This window comes from Pezoporus flaviventris, unplaced genomic scaffold (genome assembly GCF_033815535.1).
Source record: "Pezoporus flaviventris isolate CSIRO_AGI_PZ_B2104156 unplaced genomic scaffold, CSIRO_AGI_Pfla_v1 ptg000002l, whole genome shotgun sequence".
In the NCBI taxonomy this organism is placed as follows: Eukaryota; Metazoa; Chordata; class Aves; order Psittaciformes; family Psittacidae; genus Pezoporus; species Pezoporus flaviventris.
Genome location: NW_026892550.1, coordinates 69043172 through 69060121, shown reverse-complemented (window position 1 = coordinate 69060121; position 16950 = coordinate 69043172). Strand labels below are relative to the sequence as shown.

Genomic DNA, 16950 nt, shown 5'->3' with positions numbered 1-16950 from the left:
TGCTAAACAATGAGGGGTTTTGTATTGTAAAAATATCCATACCCAAAATTTCCATAGTTGGTTCGTTTTGATACTGCCAGCACACTTTATTACTGTGGGATTCTATGCATCAGCAAACTTTCAAAATGCTCTTTCCAGGGCTGTGAACTCTGCATTTGTTACTGTTTTCCTGGGTGATTATTGGTAATTAAAGTACCTGTGAGAGGTGTGCAGGAAACACCAGCATCTTCTTTGTGGTCACAGTTGTGTTCTCGCCAGGAGCTTTTTGGACACTGCTCTATGGATAGTTCATTTCCTGTGCACTGCACTTCATCCAGTAGCACGGGACCTGAGCCTTCTCCAAAGTAAGCCTGGCTCCATGCCTTTGCAACACCCCTGTCAAAATGTAACGAACCCTCAAGAACAAGAAAGCTGAAGAGATGGGACTCAGCAGGAAGAACTAAAATGTTACAAATCCAACTTCTAAAATAGCAAGGAAACTGCCTGAATACCTGTGTCAATGCAGCCCGCATCGTGTGATGTAGTGTTTGTGGTTCCACAGTCAACTTCAGTCTCAGCTGGGGCTACAGAGTGACGATTTCAACATGTTTAGAATATCAGTTTCTGTTGTTTTGTATCTATGAGATTTTCCTTTTCTGTCCTTTTTGACTTTTTAAGCATAACTTTCATGAGGAGATTACTGATGTACATCTTGGGTACGAGGATTCTAATTTTAATTTTCATTTAATGTTTATATGTAGTAAAATAATCCAATATATATTTTTACAGTGACTTTCATCTGTTGTCCTTAAAGCACATTAATCAAATCTCAGATACCCAGACGAGGCAGATAGAAGTGATTGTTCCCCATTTAGTCATGGAAAAATCACAGCAGGGAGATCTCAAGTAACTTGACTGTCATAACTTGACAGTCAGTGGTAGCAACAAGAACAGAAAGCAGACCAGTGGCCAGCCTTGTGTGTGTTACACTTTTTGTGTCAGCATAGAGGATTTTGCACAGAAAAATCTGTGTAAATTGAAAATGCTCCATTGTTTCAGCATTACAGAAATTATACAGTGTTTAAGACTTGATGATCTATCAGGATATTTCTAGTGCTAATTAAGATACCATGTCTTTCATATGTAAATGTTTTTTTCAGATGGTTTGTTTTCTTTCCATTCAATAGTTTCTCTGTTCACATATCCAGTCAAGTTTTTATAGAAGTATTCTCAGTATCTGTTGTCTTTTTCAACTTGTAAGATTAAAATATCTACCTAATTTTTTTTTTTTACTATAATGAATTACCTATCTAAAGGGTTAGTTTAAATTAATTAACGTACAGTTTGGATACAGGGCACTGTACTACTTATTCATTTGCTTTAAAGAGTTTTCCACTACCAGCTGTATCTTATCACATAACACCTAACAGGAATGGTACGTCCAGCTTATATTGAAAGCACGACAGGTATTGACTATTTTTTTTTGAGATGTGATCATTCAGACTCTTAACTGGCTTTTGAAACTGTGTGTCAGAGTAGTACCCTGCTGTGAATTATTTTGTTTTAAATGTAAGTTGGAGGTGTTCCAAGTTTTTAAGGCACTGCCTCATTAATCCATGTATGGATTTACATAGATGTGAATTTCATTTCTAGTGCTTTGTGTAAATATTTAACAATCCCTGTTCTTTCTTTTTTTTTTTTTTTAAGGAAAATAATACTAAATTTACAATTGGCAATCATGCAAATTCTTGATAAAGAGTAAATGGTATGGTTAAAAAAAAACAACAGAAATAAGAACCTTATGAAAATTAAATTAGGATCAGGAAAAAGTTCTATGAAAAGGAAGGATGTGGAAATTCATGGTAGAGACTGTATAGATGATAGTTCTCAGTAAATAAAAGCACACAAGAAAGGTAGATGAAATAATCTGGTTTGTATTGTCATTTTTTTAAATCAATTTGGTTTTAATATTTCAAGCCAATATGCTTAATCTTGAAAAGGTACTGTTATTTTTCAAACTCTTCCTTTGATAACCAGATGCCTTCTTCAAATGATAGAGAACTTGTAAAATACCAGAAAGCAAGTCATCTTACTCAGTGGAGAGGAGAGTTAGTCTCCAATTGCTTCAAAGAAGCAGGTAAGCAAGCCAAAAATGTCCTCACTCAGCAGGAAACATTTTAGCTAAACATGTAGCTTCAGTCTGAAGTTAGTACCATATTCTTGAGAGTGCTTTTTAGATATTACCTTTTCTTCCAAATTATCTTCCTAATTCCAAATAACATACTGACATATCTTGCACTGATATTTTTTTTCTTTCATCAATGTCAAGAATTTTTTAAAAAACTGGAATTTATTAAAAAAGGAAAAGTTCAAAGGGTGTGGGAAGCTACTTACTGAGATGCTTTACTTTTACAATTTGAAGCACATTTCCAGACTGATTAACAGTATTTAAGTTTCAATCACTTTTATTGCTTCATAAGTGGTCTGCTGCCACGGTTGGTAAAATTCTATTTCACATAGTGAGCATATTTGTCAAGACATGTCTGTTACTTGAGAAATTCTGTAAATGTCTATACATATTTCAAAAAAACTTAGCACCATCTTAATACTATTTATTTACTCAGAAAAACTAATCAAACTAGAAGCTTCTCAGAACAGCAGCTCATGAACATTAAATATAAGTAATCAGATATTTTTGTATAATAAGCAAGGCGGCAGGTTAAGAGCATGACGTTTGTCATTAGCATACAGAAATGTAAAGCATAGCTTAGTAAATCACCAAACTTATTAATAGTGGCCCAATTCAGAAGCAGAAAAAGGCAGTAAGATGATGAGACTTCCTGTTTGGTATTCCCAATTGAAAATGTACAGGAATATAGAAATATAGTATAAAATAAACCAGGGGATATAGAAATATAGTATAAAATAAACCAGAGGAAAATGAAAATCTGATATCAGAGGAGCATGTAGATTCCCACATAGCTTACCAGGAGATCTAGGAACTTTTGGAGTACTGCACTGTATTCATTTTTTTGAGCTAATTTTGATGGCATCAGCAGTCCAAGGCCTCAGTGGCAGGTTACAAAATAAGTACACTCTAGGGGCCACAAATCTAATGCCACAAAACTTCCTACCTTCAGTGCCACTTCTTTTAATTCATCATAATCCCAGCAGCAACAGAAGAGTTCTGTTCCAGTCTCCTTTGCACTTACCTGCTTTGTTCTCCTCCATTCTGTCTCAGATATAATTCCCTTGTCCTCCTTAGGATACATCTTAGTATCTTGCTCCTAGTTCTTTCCCTCTTCAACCCATATGGCATTTCATCCCAACTGTCACCATCTCGTTCCTCTCTGATACAGCAGTTCTTCTCTTTGCCTCCCACTTCTAAAGCGTCTTTCCTCAAATACTTAATACTTACCTTCTGTGTGGTATCAAAATCACCCCCAGAGGGTGATTTTTTTCCTTGCTCCTCTCTGCGGAGCAGGAAAATCCTGTTCAGCTACTATGACTCTATCATGGACCATGCTTAGTCAGACAGAAACACTGATAAGTTTTAATTGTCAAAAGTTCAAATTGATCTCTACTCAGTATATGCAAAGTGACAATCTTCAGAGACTTGTGACTTACACAAATCTTGAAAGATTCTCACAGGCATGCCAAAAAACATATCCTTTCTGTCAAAGCAATGCTCTTACTCCAAAGCAAGGAGGCTGTTAGACTTTTGAGTAAAATGCATGTAAGGATTTTAATAATCAAAGGAGCTTGGTTTTTTTCACCTACAGTTTTTGATTGAAAGTTTACTGAAATTGTAGTACGTTTTCACTAGAAAGTTAGCATCTTTTGACTGATTTACAGACAAATTGCCCCTGACTGACACTGAAAACTGCCTCCTATAAATCAGAGTTCCAGGGAATTGAAAGTAATAGTGCTGTGCCTGAACCTTCTGTAAATAAACTTAGTTACTGCTTCAAAGTATTAGTGCAGTTTTAAAGGAGCATCTTTTGACAACTCCAAGCTCTGTATTTGACTAACTCTCCTGCTTTGCTGCTGGAGGAGAAAATATGTAATAAAACAAACCCAAGGCCAAGCTGCCGACAGATGACTTCAGCATCTGCATCATCCCACTGATCATCACAGACAGTCCCCCACTGGCCAGCATGATAGACTTCTACTCTTCCTTCATGAGCGTTGCTCCCACCAGCCAGCCGGATTGGAGTAAAGACTGTGATCAAACACAGAATATAGGAAAAGGTTATTTCTTCCCCCAAATGTTATCCCAATAGTAAAGAAAAAAGATCACTTAATTGTTTCTCTGACATCCCTCAAGAACCACACTTTTTTTTTTTTTTTTGCTAGATGGAAAACCTGAAAAAAAAAAGAGTTCTCCTAGTGCCAGTCTTCAGTAGCTGAAGAATATTATGGTTACAGACAAGTAACCATACTGATCTTGAGTTACTTAAGCGTAAGAATGTTCACAGGTACTTAGGGCTGTAAGGCCAAATACTACAATCAATCAATTACAGCTGCATTTCTACCAGTATGAGCAAAATTGGCTCTGTATGGGCTTGGTCCCAGAGGGTAAAATCTGAAGTTAAGAGGCCCAAATTCTTTCATTACCACAGAAGTAGAAATTTATCCTCATGTTTTCTCATTTCTTTGGTAATTCCAGTCAGAGCAGTGAAATCTCATTGACTGTGGAGTCTCACTTTAATTTATTCCCTTCCTGTTTCTGAGATACGGTTTGGTTTTTGGTCTTTTCAAACCCTTAGCCCTTTTCTGGTCCAGCAAGAAATTGTCTTGAAAGCATCACTTCTGCATAAAGTAATAATAATGCAATAGCTTAAAACCATATGGAAAATCATTGCTATATTATTTAAAAAGGTCATTTTAAAGTTTCATCATATATAACATCTGAATGATTTAAAATGTGATTAATTTTTTTTTTTTGGTAGGCCTTCCAAGCAATTAATGCTACTATTTCATCTACTTCTTGGCTTACAAAAAAACGGAGGGCATTTGTAATTACTTAAAAAGGCTTCTAGTTGCAGTAAAACCTTTAAAACACAAAAGCTTCATCTAATCTGCTGAAACTTGGGATCAGTTTAATTCATTTCCGATATCCTGGACTCTACATTACTTGATAAACTTTCTTTCAGCATTACAGATAACAGACAACAGTCCTTTAATAAATTTACCTAAGCAAAACAAAGTTTTCTGACGAAAATGTCCGTAAAAAGAAGGAAAACCTTATAATCTAAAAGTATAATTTGCAAATTTATAGTTTTCAGTGTCTTTAAGCAAAACTATTTCTCTTGCTTTGGTCCTTCAACTCATCTGCTAGTTTAAAGATTCTCCTGTCCTTCTGCACTATAGTTTTCTCAATTAAGACCATAATGATTTTTTAGAAGTCATTTATCAAAATATTCCTCATGAATAGTGGTGCTTTAGGACAAAAATGCATCTGCCTTTGGCATTAAGTAAGGAAATATAAATAGGAGAGGAAACGCAGCACAGAACTGACTGTGGCCATCCATGTTTTAGATACAGGAGAAGAAACTGGCATTACCAGCTCCTCAGCACTGCCAGCCTAGCCTTCCTCAGGGGTAGCAGTATCTTAAATCTGATGGCATGATTACCTGCTTAGTTGCTGGTTAGCATATTGATTAAAATAATCTGACACATCTTAGAAACATTAATAATACTTTTTTCTAACAATATCAATTTGACTTGTGGGAGTGATGTGTATGGTAACAGTCTTAAGCTAGAAAGCCTTGTACTTTTTTTAAATGTATGCAGAACAGGGCAAAAATTTTATAGCTCCTTGTGCAATGTCAGCCACGTTCACAGGAAGGAATGTCATCCCAACACTTCTGTACCAAAGGAGAAGGCATCACCTATTTATGAAATTGATGCTCCTCCCTACTGTTCAAGAAAAGCTAACAAATTGACATGTAGCTTATGTAGCTATCAAAGACACCCTCTGGGTAAATAAATGAATAACTTTTTTAAGTTAAAAAGATGTGGGGGGAAAAATTCCTAATTTTACAGTAGAAGATTCTTGCTGCTTCACCCTTTCTCACAGCCAAATCTCAAAACACCAATTTTCTTGTTGACTATGGGAAGGTAAAAAGCAGTTCAGCTAGTTGAGGCTTGCACAGCATAGAGGGATTTGAAACAGTTAATGATGCAATGATACAATCTGTTTAATTTCCTGTTCCAACAAGTCTTAATAGTTTTTTCTAATTTAATAATGAGTAATTACTGCTACTTCTATTTAAGTAAGGTAAGGAGGTAACCAAACGATAAGGTTTTTTTTACCCAGGGAAGAGCTACATGTGACAGCAGCTGCCATTTTTTGAGGACATGTTCCATCATGCCAGATGTCTTTTTCACATAACAATATATTTTCTTCATCACCACGACAACGCACTTCATTCCAGTAAACAGGAGTAAGGCCCAGTCCAGAAAATGGTACATGTTTTGCTGTACCTTTTTCACTGTAAGAAAAATAATCAGGATAGGACATTAGAGTGGGAGGAGCGGAAGTGGAACATTTTCTCATCTCTAAATCCTGGAGAAGAAAACCCTTTCTTTAGCAGTATAAATTCATCATACTTTCATACAGTTCAATATTGTCTTCTGCACAAAGAAAAGTAACAGATGTGACCCAGTTCTCACTATTTTGTTGTGGTATATTTTAATACAGTGGCCTGTGTTGCTGCATGGCCAGGCACATCCCTGTTCTCTCAGTTCTTAACTACAAAAATCAACACGGAGTCCACAGTCCCTGGGTGAATCTATAGTACTATCCCACTGCTGTTGCCAGGAGAGCTAATGCTAACAGTTTACCTCTTACCTTTGATGCTTATCCTCACCTTTGCTCCATTAAAACACACCAGTGCTCTGCCCATACACGTCATATAATACAGTTGTGTCCATGGGGCATTGAAACCACCTCATACGCCATTACATCAGGATGTAATGTTCATTATCTCTATTCAGCCATTCCCATCCAGAGTATTTATAAACAGCTTCCTTTTCCTTCCCATACTGAACCTACAGTGATAATCATTCAGCCATCTTTTCTTCCATATAATGCCAAACTAAAAAGCTTAATTTAATTAACAAGATTAAATTAAAACTAAAGTCCAAATATTTTAAAAGCAAATGAATAGATGGAAGCACCTGAAAGACACCAATAGCACCTGGTGAGTTTACCTTGTGGGATATAGATCTGAATTCCTGTGAAACACTCATGGTAACAGAAGCTTTCAGCTGATGTGTGCTTGCAGCTTTTTGGCCTCGATTGAGGTTTAAGCCATTTCTATTGGAAAGACCAAATCGTTCACCTGTATCACTGAACTACTTTTGCTAATAGTGGTGGTGTTCAACTGAAGTTGAACATAGGATATGGAAGGCAAAAAGAACTTACATAAAAATGAGGAAAGGAGACATTGCACATAGACAGATGAAATCATAAGCTTCCAGATGGCTGAACTTTTATCTCATCTAATCCTCATATTTTTATAAATTGACATGGTGCGTCCATATTGAACATTATAAAGCAGTTTAGACTTAGTTCTGGCTAGCAGTCTTAAACAGTAGAATAATCATTAGGAATGTAACATTGCAAGTATGCTATAAAAGCCCTTTACTGCTTGTAGCAGACAAAATCACTACTTTGGTATGTGACTGAAAGAAATGTTAGAAAGGCAATAAAGGCAGTGATACTTTGTGGCTTATTCAGAAAGTGCAAACTGAATGAGGTGCTAAAGGCGGGAGGGGGGATATTCAAATGATTTGGTTGCTAACTTGAAGAGCATTCATTCTTTAGAAGCTGAGATTGCATTTTATTTATTAGACTGCCTTCTGGCATGGGCATTTTCTTCCTTACCTCAATTTTATCTTACTACTGCAACTGCAGTATCACTATAGGCATTATCTAGAATTTAATGACTAATTATATTATAGGGTCCTGTTCCAAGAGCAGTGGGAAGTAGTGGTCAATGAGGACAATGCAGGGACTTTCAACCTGCATTATACTTTATTTTGTACTCTATCTTTTATTTACTTTATTATGTACAGTATTACTTTAACTCTGTGAAACATTGCCACAGAAATGTAAAGCTACAAAACTTGTCTGGTTTTTGGAGGGTTTTGTTGAGAGTGTGCAATTCTGAAAGTAAGCCACACAGATTATCTAACTAGATGAAGATATGCCTAACAAAAATGCCATATTTTCCAGAAACCTAGGATGAGTCCCATGTTTTTTTGCAGGGTGGAATGAATGCCAAGCTCTCATCATAGGAATTTTCCTATGATTAGGAGCCCATATAGAGTCTAATTCTGGATACATTTACATTTTTATAGATTCAGTAACCTCACTGGAGCTGTTCTTAATTGACACTTCCATAAGTGAGATAAGATCAGACCTCATATTTCTCCCCTTGTGGACATCTCCTGGAGGTCTAGTAAAGTAGCTTTTGTTTGCAAAGCTTTTCTGGCCTGTTCGCACTTTTCACTTGGAAAGGAGAGTTTCTAGGCTGGTCTGTTCCCCTCCAGATCACACATGCAGCTTTCAAATGAAATACTGATTCTCACAGTGATCTCTTTGAAGTACAATGCAATTGAAGGAATTGAAGGATTCTGGGAAGAACAACTTCAGCATTCAACAACTTTAAACAGAAAAAACAATCACCACAAAGAGGTCTCAGGATTTGCAAAACAGATCGCCCTTTATACTGAAACATCATTGAAATAAGTTGACTGATTTTTACTCAGACTGAAACTTACCCAAGTGCAAGTTGTCGACATACGACTGTCGCATCATCATTGTCCCAATGGCTCCCACAGACTGTTCCCCAGATTCCATTCAAATAAACCTCCACTGTACCTTCAAACTCATTCTTGCCACCCTGGAGTCTCACTGTCCCTAGTTAAAAAAAATATATAAAATAAAATCCTGCAAGATGCTCTGTTGCTCAGTTAATGTATCCCATACAAAAGACTCTGAACCTCATTTTCCCTTTGTTCTATGTGTTACCATCTTTGTGCTCTTTGAGTGAGCTGCTTCTAAGAAGCACTCTGGCACATCTAGTATTCTTATACAGTGATATACAGAAGGAGGTAACATGTTTTACATGAGGAAAACATTTTCCTTCTTATACTGAAATTACATCACATTTCTGATCCTTCTGATGCTACAACTCAAAGATCTAACAAAAACAAAAAAAAAGAAGTATGTACAGACTACACATAATTACTTAAATGTGGTTACCTCTACCCAAATGAGCAGTAAGTGTGTGTATATATATATATATATATATATATAGGAGTGCCATACTTCTATCTTCCACATAATTCCATCCAGTTTAAAGGAATCAGAAAACAACCACATGGGTTGCATAGCTTTTGGTCTGACCAGTGTAACATTATGCATGTCATGAATGTCAGCAGTTTATTTTAGCCAAAGAATGCATTTGTTCATACTTGTTCTCAGACAGAAAAACACTGGATATGGTTTCACTAATTCATGAGAGGTCTTTACCAAATTCTCAAACAAAACTGTGAGAAATTTGAAAAAAATCAAAAATAGTTTGCTTCTTAATAGCTATAGAACACAGAACTCCAAAAAAATTAACAGATTTTGCATTTTGTTATTACAGTAGTTTTACTTCAGATGCCAGATGGATCTGCTGATGAAACTAGCCAAGTGCCACTGGTAAAGGTATAAAAGAGCTGGTCATAGGTGGAACTGTACAGAAGCAGAACAGAGTCATAACAGAGCAGAAATTCTACAAGAATACCTCTCTGTTAATTTATCGAACATTGTCTAATTGCATGCTTTAGTATTGCCAGAAATCTCAGTTAATCCATCTGCCTCTGTTCTATGATCTACTTAAAATCAGAAGCTACACCATCATCATTCAGGTTGCAGGGATTTTAGCAATGGGAGAAAACAACTAATTCTGTGTCTGTATTTCATTGTATAGGTGTACACATACATGTAAAGAATGATGATGATGATGATGATAGGTAGATTCGCTTTTTCTGCTTTGCTTTCACTCAGATTGTGTCCTGGTTTTAATTTAGTTCAGTATGTTTTATAAAATCAGAAAGCCAAATGATCTCCAAATAAATCGAGGAATTAATTAACCTCAAACTTAATTTCAGGTTCCTTTTTGCCTCTTATTTACTTTCTCAGCAGTAACCTACTGTGCAGTAAATTACAAACGATTTATTCAACTCATATGACAGAGTGACCTGTCATTCTGAATACAGGATTATCACTAGTGCAGACATGTTGTACATTGTTTATCTGCCTTTAGAATTTTTATCTGTGTTTTTCTGTCACAGACAGAGTCTGGAATTCTGTTTATTTCTGCTCTTCACCAGACTTTTGTATAGACTATTATTTTCACTTGAAACATCAGCTGCAGTCATAGTAAAGTGATTCCTGATATACCAGAAAGCAATTTTAAAGATGTCATCTCTGAAAATAAGTTTGTTTTTGTACCCGATTCCTTACAGTCCTGTATGACACCTACTGAAATCAATACAGTGTTTCCTGAATACACATTACACAATATTTGTATTCAAATTATTGAATAAGGGAGTCCTTGAAGAATAAAATTCTTTTCTAAGGTCTCCATGGCAGAATTTGGCTCACTCCTTTCTATATTTACAGAATTCCCAATTACAACAGTGGAAGAATTTATTCATTACACAGAGCAGAAGACAGCATCTGACAGAAATCTGAAATCCTTCACATCTCCAGTAGAAGCCTCAGGAAAGAAGTTTGATAAGCCCAGAGTTCTCACTGTGGACACATACCATTAAAGAAAGAAAACAGCTTTTCCCTTGCCACCCCCTAAAGATCCCTAGGTGACATCTGTTCCCAGTTGCAGTGGGAAAGCATACTACTGGTATCAGTGGTAAGGAAGGGAGAATGTCTGGAAGAGACAGTGCCCATGCCTGTGGGAAGAGACACAGCTGAAAACAATAAATGAGGGTTTTTTAAAAAATTTATCTAACATCTCAACAAAATATTTTGGTTTGCTTTTTTCCTGTAGATTTCCAGCTGTGCATAGGAGCACCAATGTTTTATGAAGGGCAGTAGCATTCATAACCAACCTCTGTTCATGTCACAAGAAAATAGGATAAAGAACCAGCTTCTGTCATATAGAAGAGAAAACACAAGATTATTGCTAAAGGTAATTTTTTTAACAATTTTTAAATATTCTTGATTTTCACCTGCTAAATTAATCCAGAAATTGAAAAAAAAAAAAAAAAAGTCCATTTTTACATGTAACTAATATTAAACCTGTTTTTATGCCTGCTGGTTTTAATAGAGTTAACCAAATATATGGTATAATAATTCTAACATGCTGGTTGCATTAAGTCACTGTTCTCCTCATAGGATAGTATTGATATCTACAGCTATGATTAACCTCAACCACCCAGGACAAAATTCAGCATTCTCTCCTCAAGAAAAACAGTAAGTAAAACCATGGCTGAATTGCAAATAGAATGGAAATCCCTTCCACTTCTGTTCTACAGGTATGTGATGCAGCACTGGAGTTTATGGTGTTGGCTAAATGTGTGCCAGTAGTTTCTTCATAAACACCTGTTTCCAAAGGTTTGCGATTTGGCTAAGGGTAGATTTGGAAAAGAGGGATCAGACGTAGAAGCTCTATGTGCCTTTCACCCTTGTGCTGGGAGCTCTGAAATTGCAGATTCAAGGCAAAGCACAATAATTACTTTAAATTTTGGAAATCTGTAAAAACAACAAATATTTTCATTTCTGCTTCCATTTCCAAGGTATTTCAATGTCGGATAGTGCCACAGAAAGGCCCTGCACTGATTGTTCATCTCTGTTGCCCTGGAATCAGTTAGGTAAGTCCAAAGTGACATAAAGTGCCAGGGTCTCCTACTGACACATGCTGTATATATATCCCATGTAACCACATTGTAATTCACAGCATTTCAGAATGCTGTTGGATGATTCATAATACATGTAAAAGAGTCTATCCCAGTTTCAGAATGAAATTAATTAATCAGTTTGCATGAGGTACTTGTAAAAAGATATCTGTAGTACAAGTCAAATCTAGCACCAGTTTAAATCAATGGCAGTTTTTCTTCTCTTCCAGGATCAGGCCTGGGTAAAATCAAAGAATTTTGTCTTGTTGATGAAAAACTATGCAAATCAGCAAAACTATGGATGATGTTCGTTGTGATCAGTGAATGCTGTTGTCCATCATTTTGCTGAGCACTACTCTTAGACTAAAATTATGATTATTTTCTCCTGGTATTCTAACCTTGAAGAAAAGGATGCATCCATCAGGACTACTTTTAAAGCACTATCTTGAGAACTTCAGCAGAGCGCTGTATTGCATACTCAAGGATCCTTACATTAGAAGTTTCATAAATATTGTATATATTGAGTGTGTAATGTGCTGAATTGGTTCCTCTGCAGAGTGAGATTCATCATGGCAATGATCAGTGGTTTAAGTCTCTGAAAAAATAAATGGAAGTGTTAGGAATGTAACAGGCTCTAAAGATCTGCCATTGTCTTACGTGGTACAGAGCTGTAGAAAATGAGGGGTCTTATGCTGTGCAGCTGTAGTAAGAATGGCTTCAGGAGAACTGCTTCTTTGAAGGAAAATATAGACATTCATGTTCATTTTTTCATGATTTTTTTTTCTTTAACCCTATGCTCTTAAAAAAAAACAAAGTCCCAAAAAGACCTTCCATCAACTTCCTGGACTACAGTGTAATACGGAGAAAAATCAAGCGGTTTAGACTGTAAGCCTGAGGCTTGATTCTTCACTCACAGTTTAGTAAAGCATCATTTGATTAGTATTAGTGGAATTACCCTGTGATAAAAGCAATTTAAATGGAAAGACTACAATCTGGCCATTCTGGAGATGTGGCTTTTATTTCCAGTTCTGCCACTGATTATTAGGGTGACCTCTGGCAGAGACACATACCCTTTCTTCTATTGTTTCCCCTTTGTAAAATACAAAAAATAGTTAACCCCCTTGGCTCGAAGAGGTTTAAGTTGGATATGTAACAACATAGCACAAACAGCATAGCATGCAGAATACTGTAGTTACATGCCACATAAACATTATGGGCAGTGGTTGCTTCTAGGTACTGAGGTAGCCCTCTTTTTTGAAGTATGAGTACATTACAGGTAAGTTGTCATTAGCAGTAACTAAAATACTAAACTTTGCTGGACTTCTGTTGGCTCTGTGTACAGAGTACTCTCAGACTCATTTATTTTCCTCTATGATTTCCTTGGCTAATAATGATAATTTTTATATGTATGTTTACTTGCGTTCGAGGTATGAATAAATTATATTACCCAGATGTCTCTCTTTTGAGAAGGAAGGAAATGAAATGCCAAAATCAATTATTTAAACTATAAAACAGATTCTAGACTGGTATCACACAGTATAATTATAAAGGCACTTGTATTATTATCATTATCATCATCATTATTTGCCAGTAATGTTTAAATATAAAGCAGTTTAGTAAATACACATGCACTAAGTTTAGCCAGTTAACTTTGCAGATAAGTCTTAATATGTAAGCTAGAAAAGCCAGCAGATTTACAGTTAAGGCTTTGAACATGGTATTGTATTTAGTCATTGCAGGTGCTGAATAACTGAGCATGGGTTCCTTAGGACATGTACTAAAGCAGTAGATGCAGTGAGTTTATCTCTGAATAGTCTGTCCTTCTCCAGCTATAAACTGCATCATAGCATTGCCTTACTTGCATATATTTGCTTCTTGTATCAAAGGAACATACTTCATGACGAATACTACAATAATGTTTATAATTTCTGGGCAGATGGCTTAATTTATTTCCATGTTCCACCTCAAGCCATCTCACACACTAATACTTTCATATCACCTCCATGAAGGCTTTAGGACAGATGTTTGCTCTGTTGATGTCACTAAGAATTTACCACTGAGTCCAGTAGGACCTTTCAAAAGGGAAGTATCGTCTAATGTTCAGTAGCTACATCCTACCTCTTAACAGAGGCTAACATGGATTTCCTTTTTCTGGGGGAAAAAAAAGCATCATTCTGAAAAGACTAAAGAAACATGGCTAAATCCAAACCATGTAGCACTTTTTGGTATTTTTTTACTTAAATCACATTTGTGCTGAACTCACAGGGGATTCTGGAATTTAGTAAGTGCAGTCCTGGGTTCTTAGCAATACAATGCTATGTTCTTCTTCACTGTAACATGTTAGACCAAGTCCTCACGAAGTATTTTTAGGAACCAGACTGAAGAATTCTGAAAACAAAAGCTATATATATATGATGGGCTAAATCAAAGAAGCAACTGTAGGATCCCTTTCCCAAATTGGGATGAGTTAAAGGGTATGAAGCCTTCTAGATTTATTTTTTGTCTGTCTCCAGTTATCCATTTTCTCCTGCATGGCATCAGCTGCCTGGTATTCCTTCCAGGAAAACATCTGTAATGTGTAACATCCTTCTATCTTCTTGAAGGAATACAACATTTGACTTGGAAGCTGTGTTTTTCTTTTAATGCATATATAATCAATATGTGGAGGCACCTTAATGCTTCCCTATGCTCTTCATGTGATATTTTATACCAATATGTATTATTATCACATTGGTCAAATTATCAGCTTTTTTTCACACTCCTTCTAGGGCTATTGTTGGAAGAGAAAGATAACAACCCTCTTCAGAGATCTGAAAGTAAATTAATTAAAAAAAAAAAACAAACAGAAAACTTCCACAAGAACAAAATTATTGATATCAATGTTCAACTTCCTTGCTGACCTTGTGATATTGCAAGGTATGTAAAACGAAGGACAACAAAGAGAATTTCTTATTTTTGTTGCAAAAATTCTGCTTCATTATTTTTAGTAAAACTAGAGATAAGACATAATTCTTACTTAGGCAGGAGATAATATCAGAGAGATGCAGGAGAAAATCACAGGATAGAATCATAGAATAGTTTGGATTGGAAGGGACATTGAGAGGTCATCTAGACTAACTCCCCTGCAATGAGCAGGGACATCTTCAACTAGATCAGGTTGCCCAGAACCACATCCAGCTTGGCCTTCAGTGTCTTTAGGGATGGTGCATTCGCCATCTCTCTGAGCGACCTGGGCCAGTATTTTACCACCCTTGTTGTAAAGAATTTTTTCCTCACATCCAGCCTGAATCTCCCCTCTTTTAGTTGAAAACCATCACCCCCTCGTCCTGTTGCAACAGGCCCTGACAGAAAGTCTTTCCCCATAAGAACTGAAAGCCTCAATAAGGTCTCTCTGGAATCTTTTCTTCAGGCTGAACAACCCCAGTTCTCAGGTGTTTCTCATAGGAGAGGTGTTTCATCCTTCTGATCATTTTTGTGGCCCTCTCCATCTTCCCTGTACCAAGGACTCCATAGCTGGATGCCGTACTCTAAGTGGGGTCCCAGATTCAAATGTGAAGTCATTCCAAACCAGACTGTACAGAAATATAGTATATATTTAATGCCAACGATGGTAGCTAAAGGGCTGAATGCTGAAATTGCTGTTCAGACGTTATGCACTGAAAATTTCCACTGGGAAAGTCACTGGGAGTTTAGCTGGGGGCAGGGGGAGGCAGGTCTTGACAGGGTCACAGATGTCCTTAGGCACCAGCTGTAACTTGCAATCCCCACTACCCCAAGATGGGGAAAGGGGGATAGGGGGAGAAAGAAAGAGATGCAATGGGAGTAATTTGGGTTTAGAGTGCGGCGTCCTTTTGCTTTTCCTTCTGCCACTGGGCTTCTGGAGACCCAAGTGCTTCCTGTAGAAGTGCGCCCGATTACAAAAAGGGGAATGACAGCCTTTGCTAACTTAGCCTACTGAATAAGTGCAGCTTCTTAACGCGATATACCTAGCATTAAAATAGCTTTGGACTAAAACCAGGTCGGACCTTCGTCCTTCTGCTGCATCTACTGATGTGAAAGTTTAAACGCTCATCTCAGAAAAGCGTTTGCTGTCACTGTGGCAAAAGGTGTCTGTTCTCTGTTACCTGTTCCCTCCAACGACGGGGAACCGGGCAGGGGATTGTGAGAACGCCGCCGTCCTACTAATGCTCTTCGTCCAGCAAAGCCGGTCGTCCGCCCGCAGCTCCGCTCCGCCACTACCACACGCCCGATGGCGGCGCTTCCTCGCCCCCTCCCCGTTGCCCGGCGCCCCCGCCCCGCTCACCTTGCTCGCAGTCAGCGCTTCCGCGCTCCGCCGGGCCCTGGCCACCCCCCGGGGCGCACCCGGGCCGCCCGCTGCCGCCGGACGGGGAGCAGGAGCAGCGGCGGCCCCGCGGCGCCCTCCCCGCTGTCCGCCGCCGCGGGAGAGTGGACGCCGCCGGGGGCCAAGGGCGCCGGGGAGCGGCGAAGCTCCCGGCTGGCGGCACAGCTGGGCGGCCGGTGGGGGGCGGCGGCGGCGGGGCCGAGGCGGGTGGCTGCGGGTGGCGGATGGCCGGGAGGCTGGCGGAGACCCGCCCCAGCTCGCGGGCTCCGGGGACAGTCCCTATCACCAGCGCCACCACAAAACCGACGAACATCATAGCGCCAGTCCCGCCGGCTCAGGTCCATCTCCCCGTCTCATCACACCCGGGATGCGAGGGGGGAAGGCGGGGCCTCGGCGTCCCGCTAATCACCACGCCGCACACCCCTGTGGCCCTCCCCCCCAGCAGAGCTGCCTGCGGGGGCAGGGCGAGCGGGGAGGTGCGCAGCCCCAGCAGCCCCAGCCCCAGCACCCCCAGCCCCAGCAGCAGCAGCAGCGGCTTCTGGGGCTATCAGCCGCAACTCCTCAGGGCAGCATCAGCTCCGGCAGCCCCAGCAGGGCTTTGGAGGGGACCTCTAATGGACCGCGCCGTCCGCACTACCACGAGCCCGGCCTCGGGCGCTCTCCCTCTTCCTTCCAGTCCCGGGCGCCGCTGCCCCCGTAAAGCTCCCTGC

General features: G+C 38.8%; 1 protein-coding gene across 1 annotated transcript in view; it reads right to left on the bottom strand.

Moving 5' to 3' along the window:
- PRSS12 (serine protease 12) overlaps positions 1-16577 on the bottom strand; it is a 40746-nt gene extending 24169 nt beyond the window's left edge. The window contains exons 1-5 of the mRNA XM_061443016.1: positions 16202-16577; positions 8773-8911; positions 6298-6476; positions 4057-4201; positions 197-375 (exon numbers count right to left, since the gene is read on the bottom strand). Of these exons, the coding sequence (XP_061299000.1) occupies positions 197-375; positions 4057-4201; positions 6298-6476; positions 8773-8911; positions 16202-16556 (997 nt within the window). The 5' untranslated portion in view covers positions 16557-16577. The remainder of the gene's footprint in view (positions 1-196; positions 376-4056; positions 4202-6297; positions 6477-8772; positions 8912-16201) is intronic.
- Between the last annotated feature and the right edge of the window lie 373 nt (positions 16578-16950).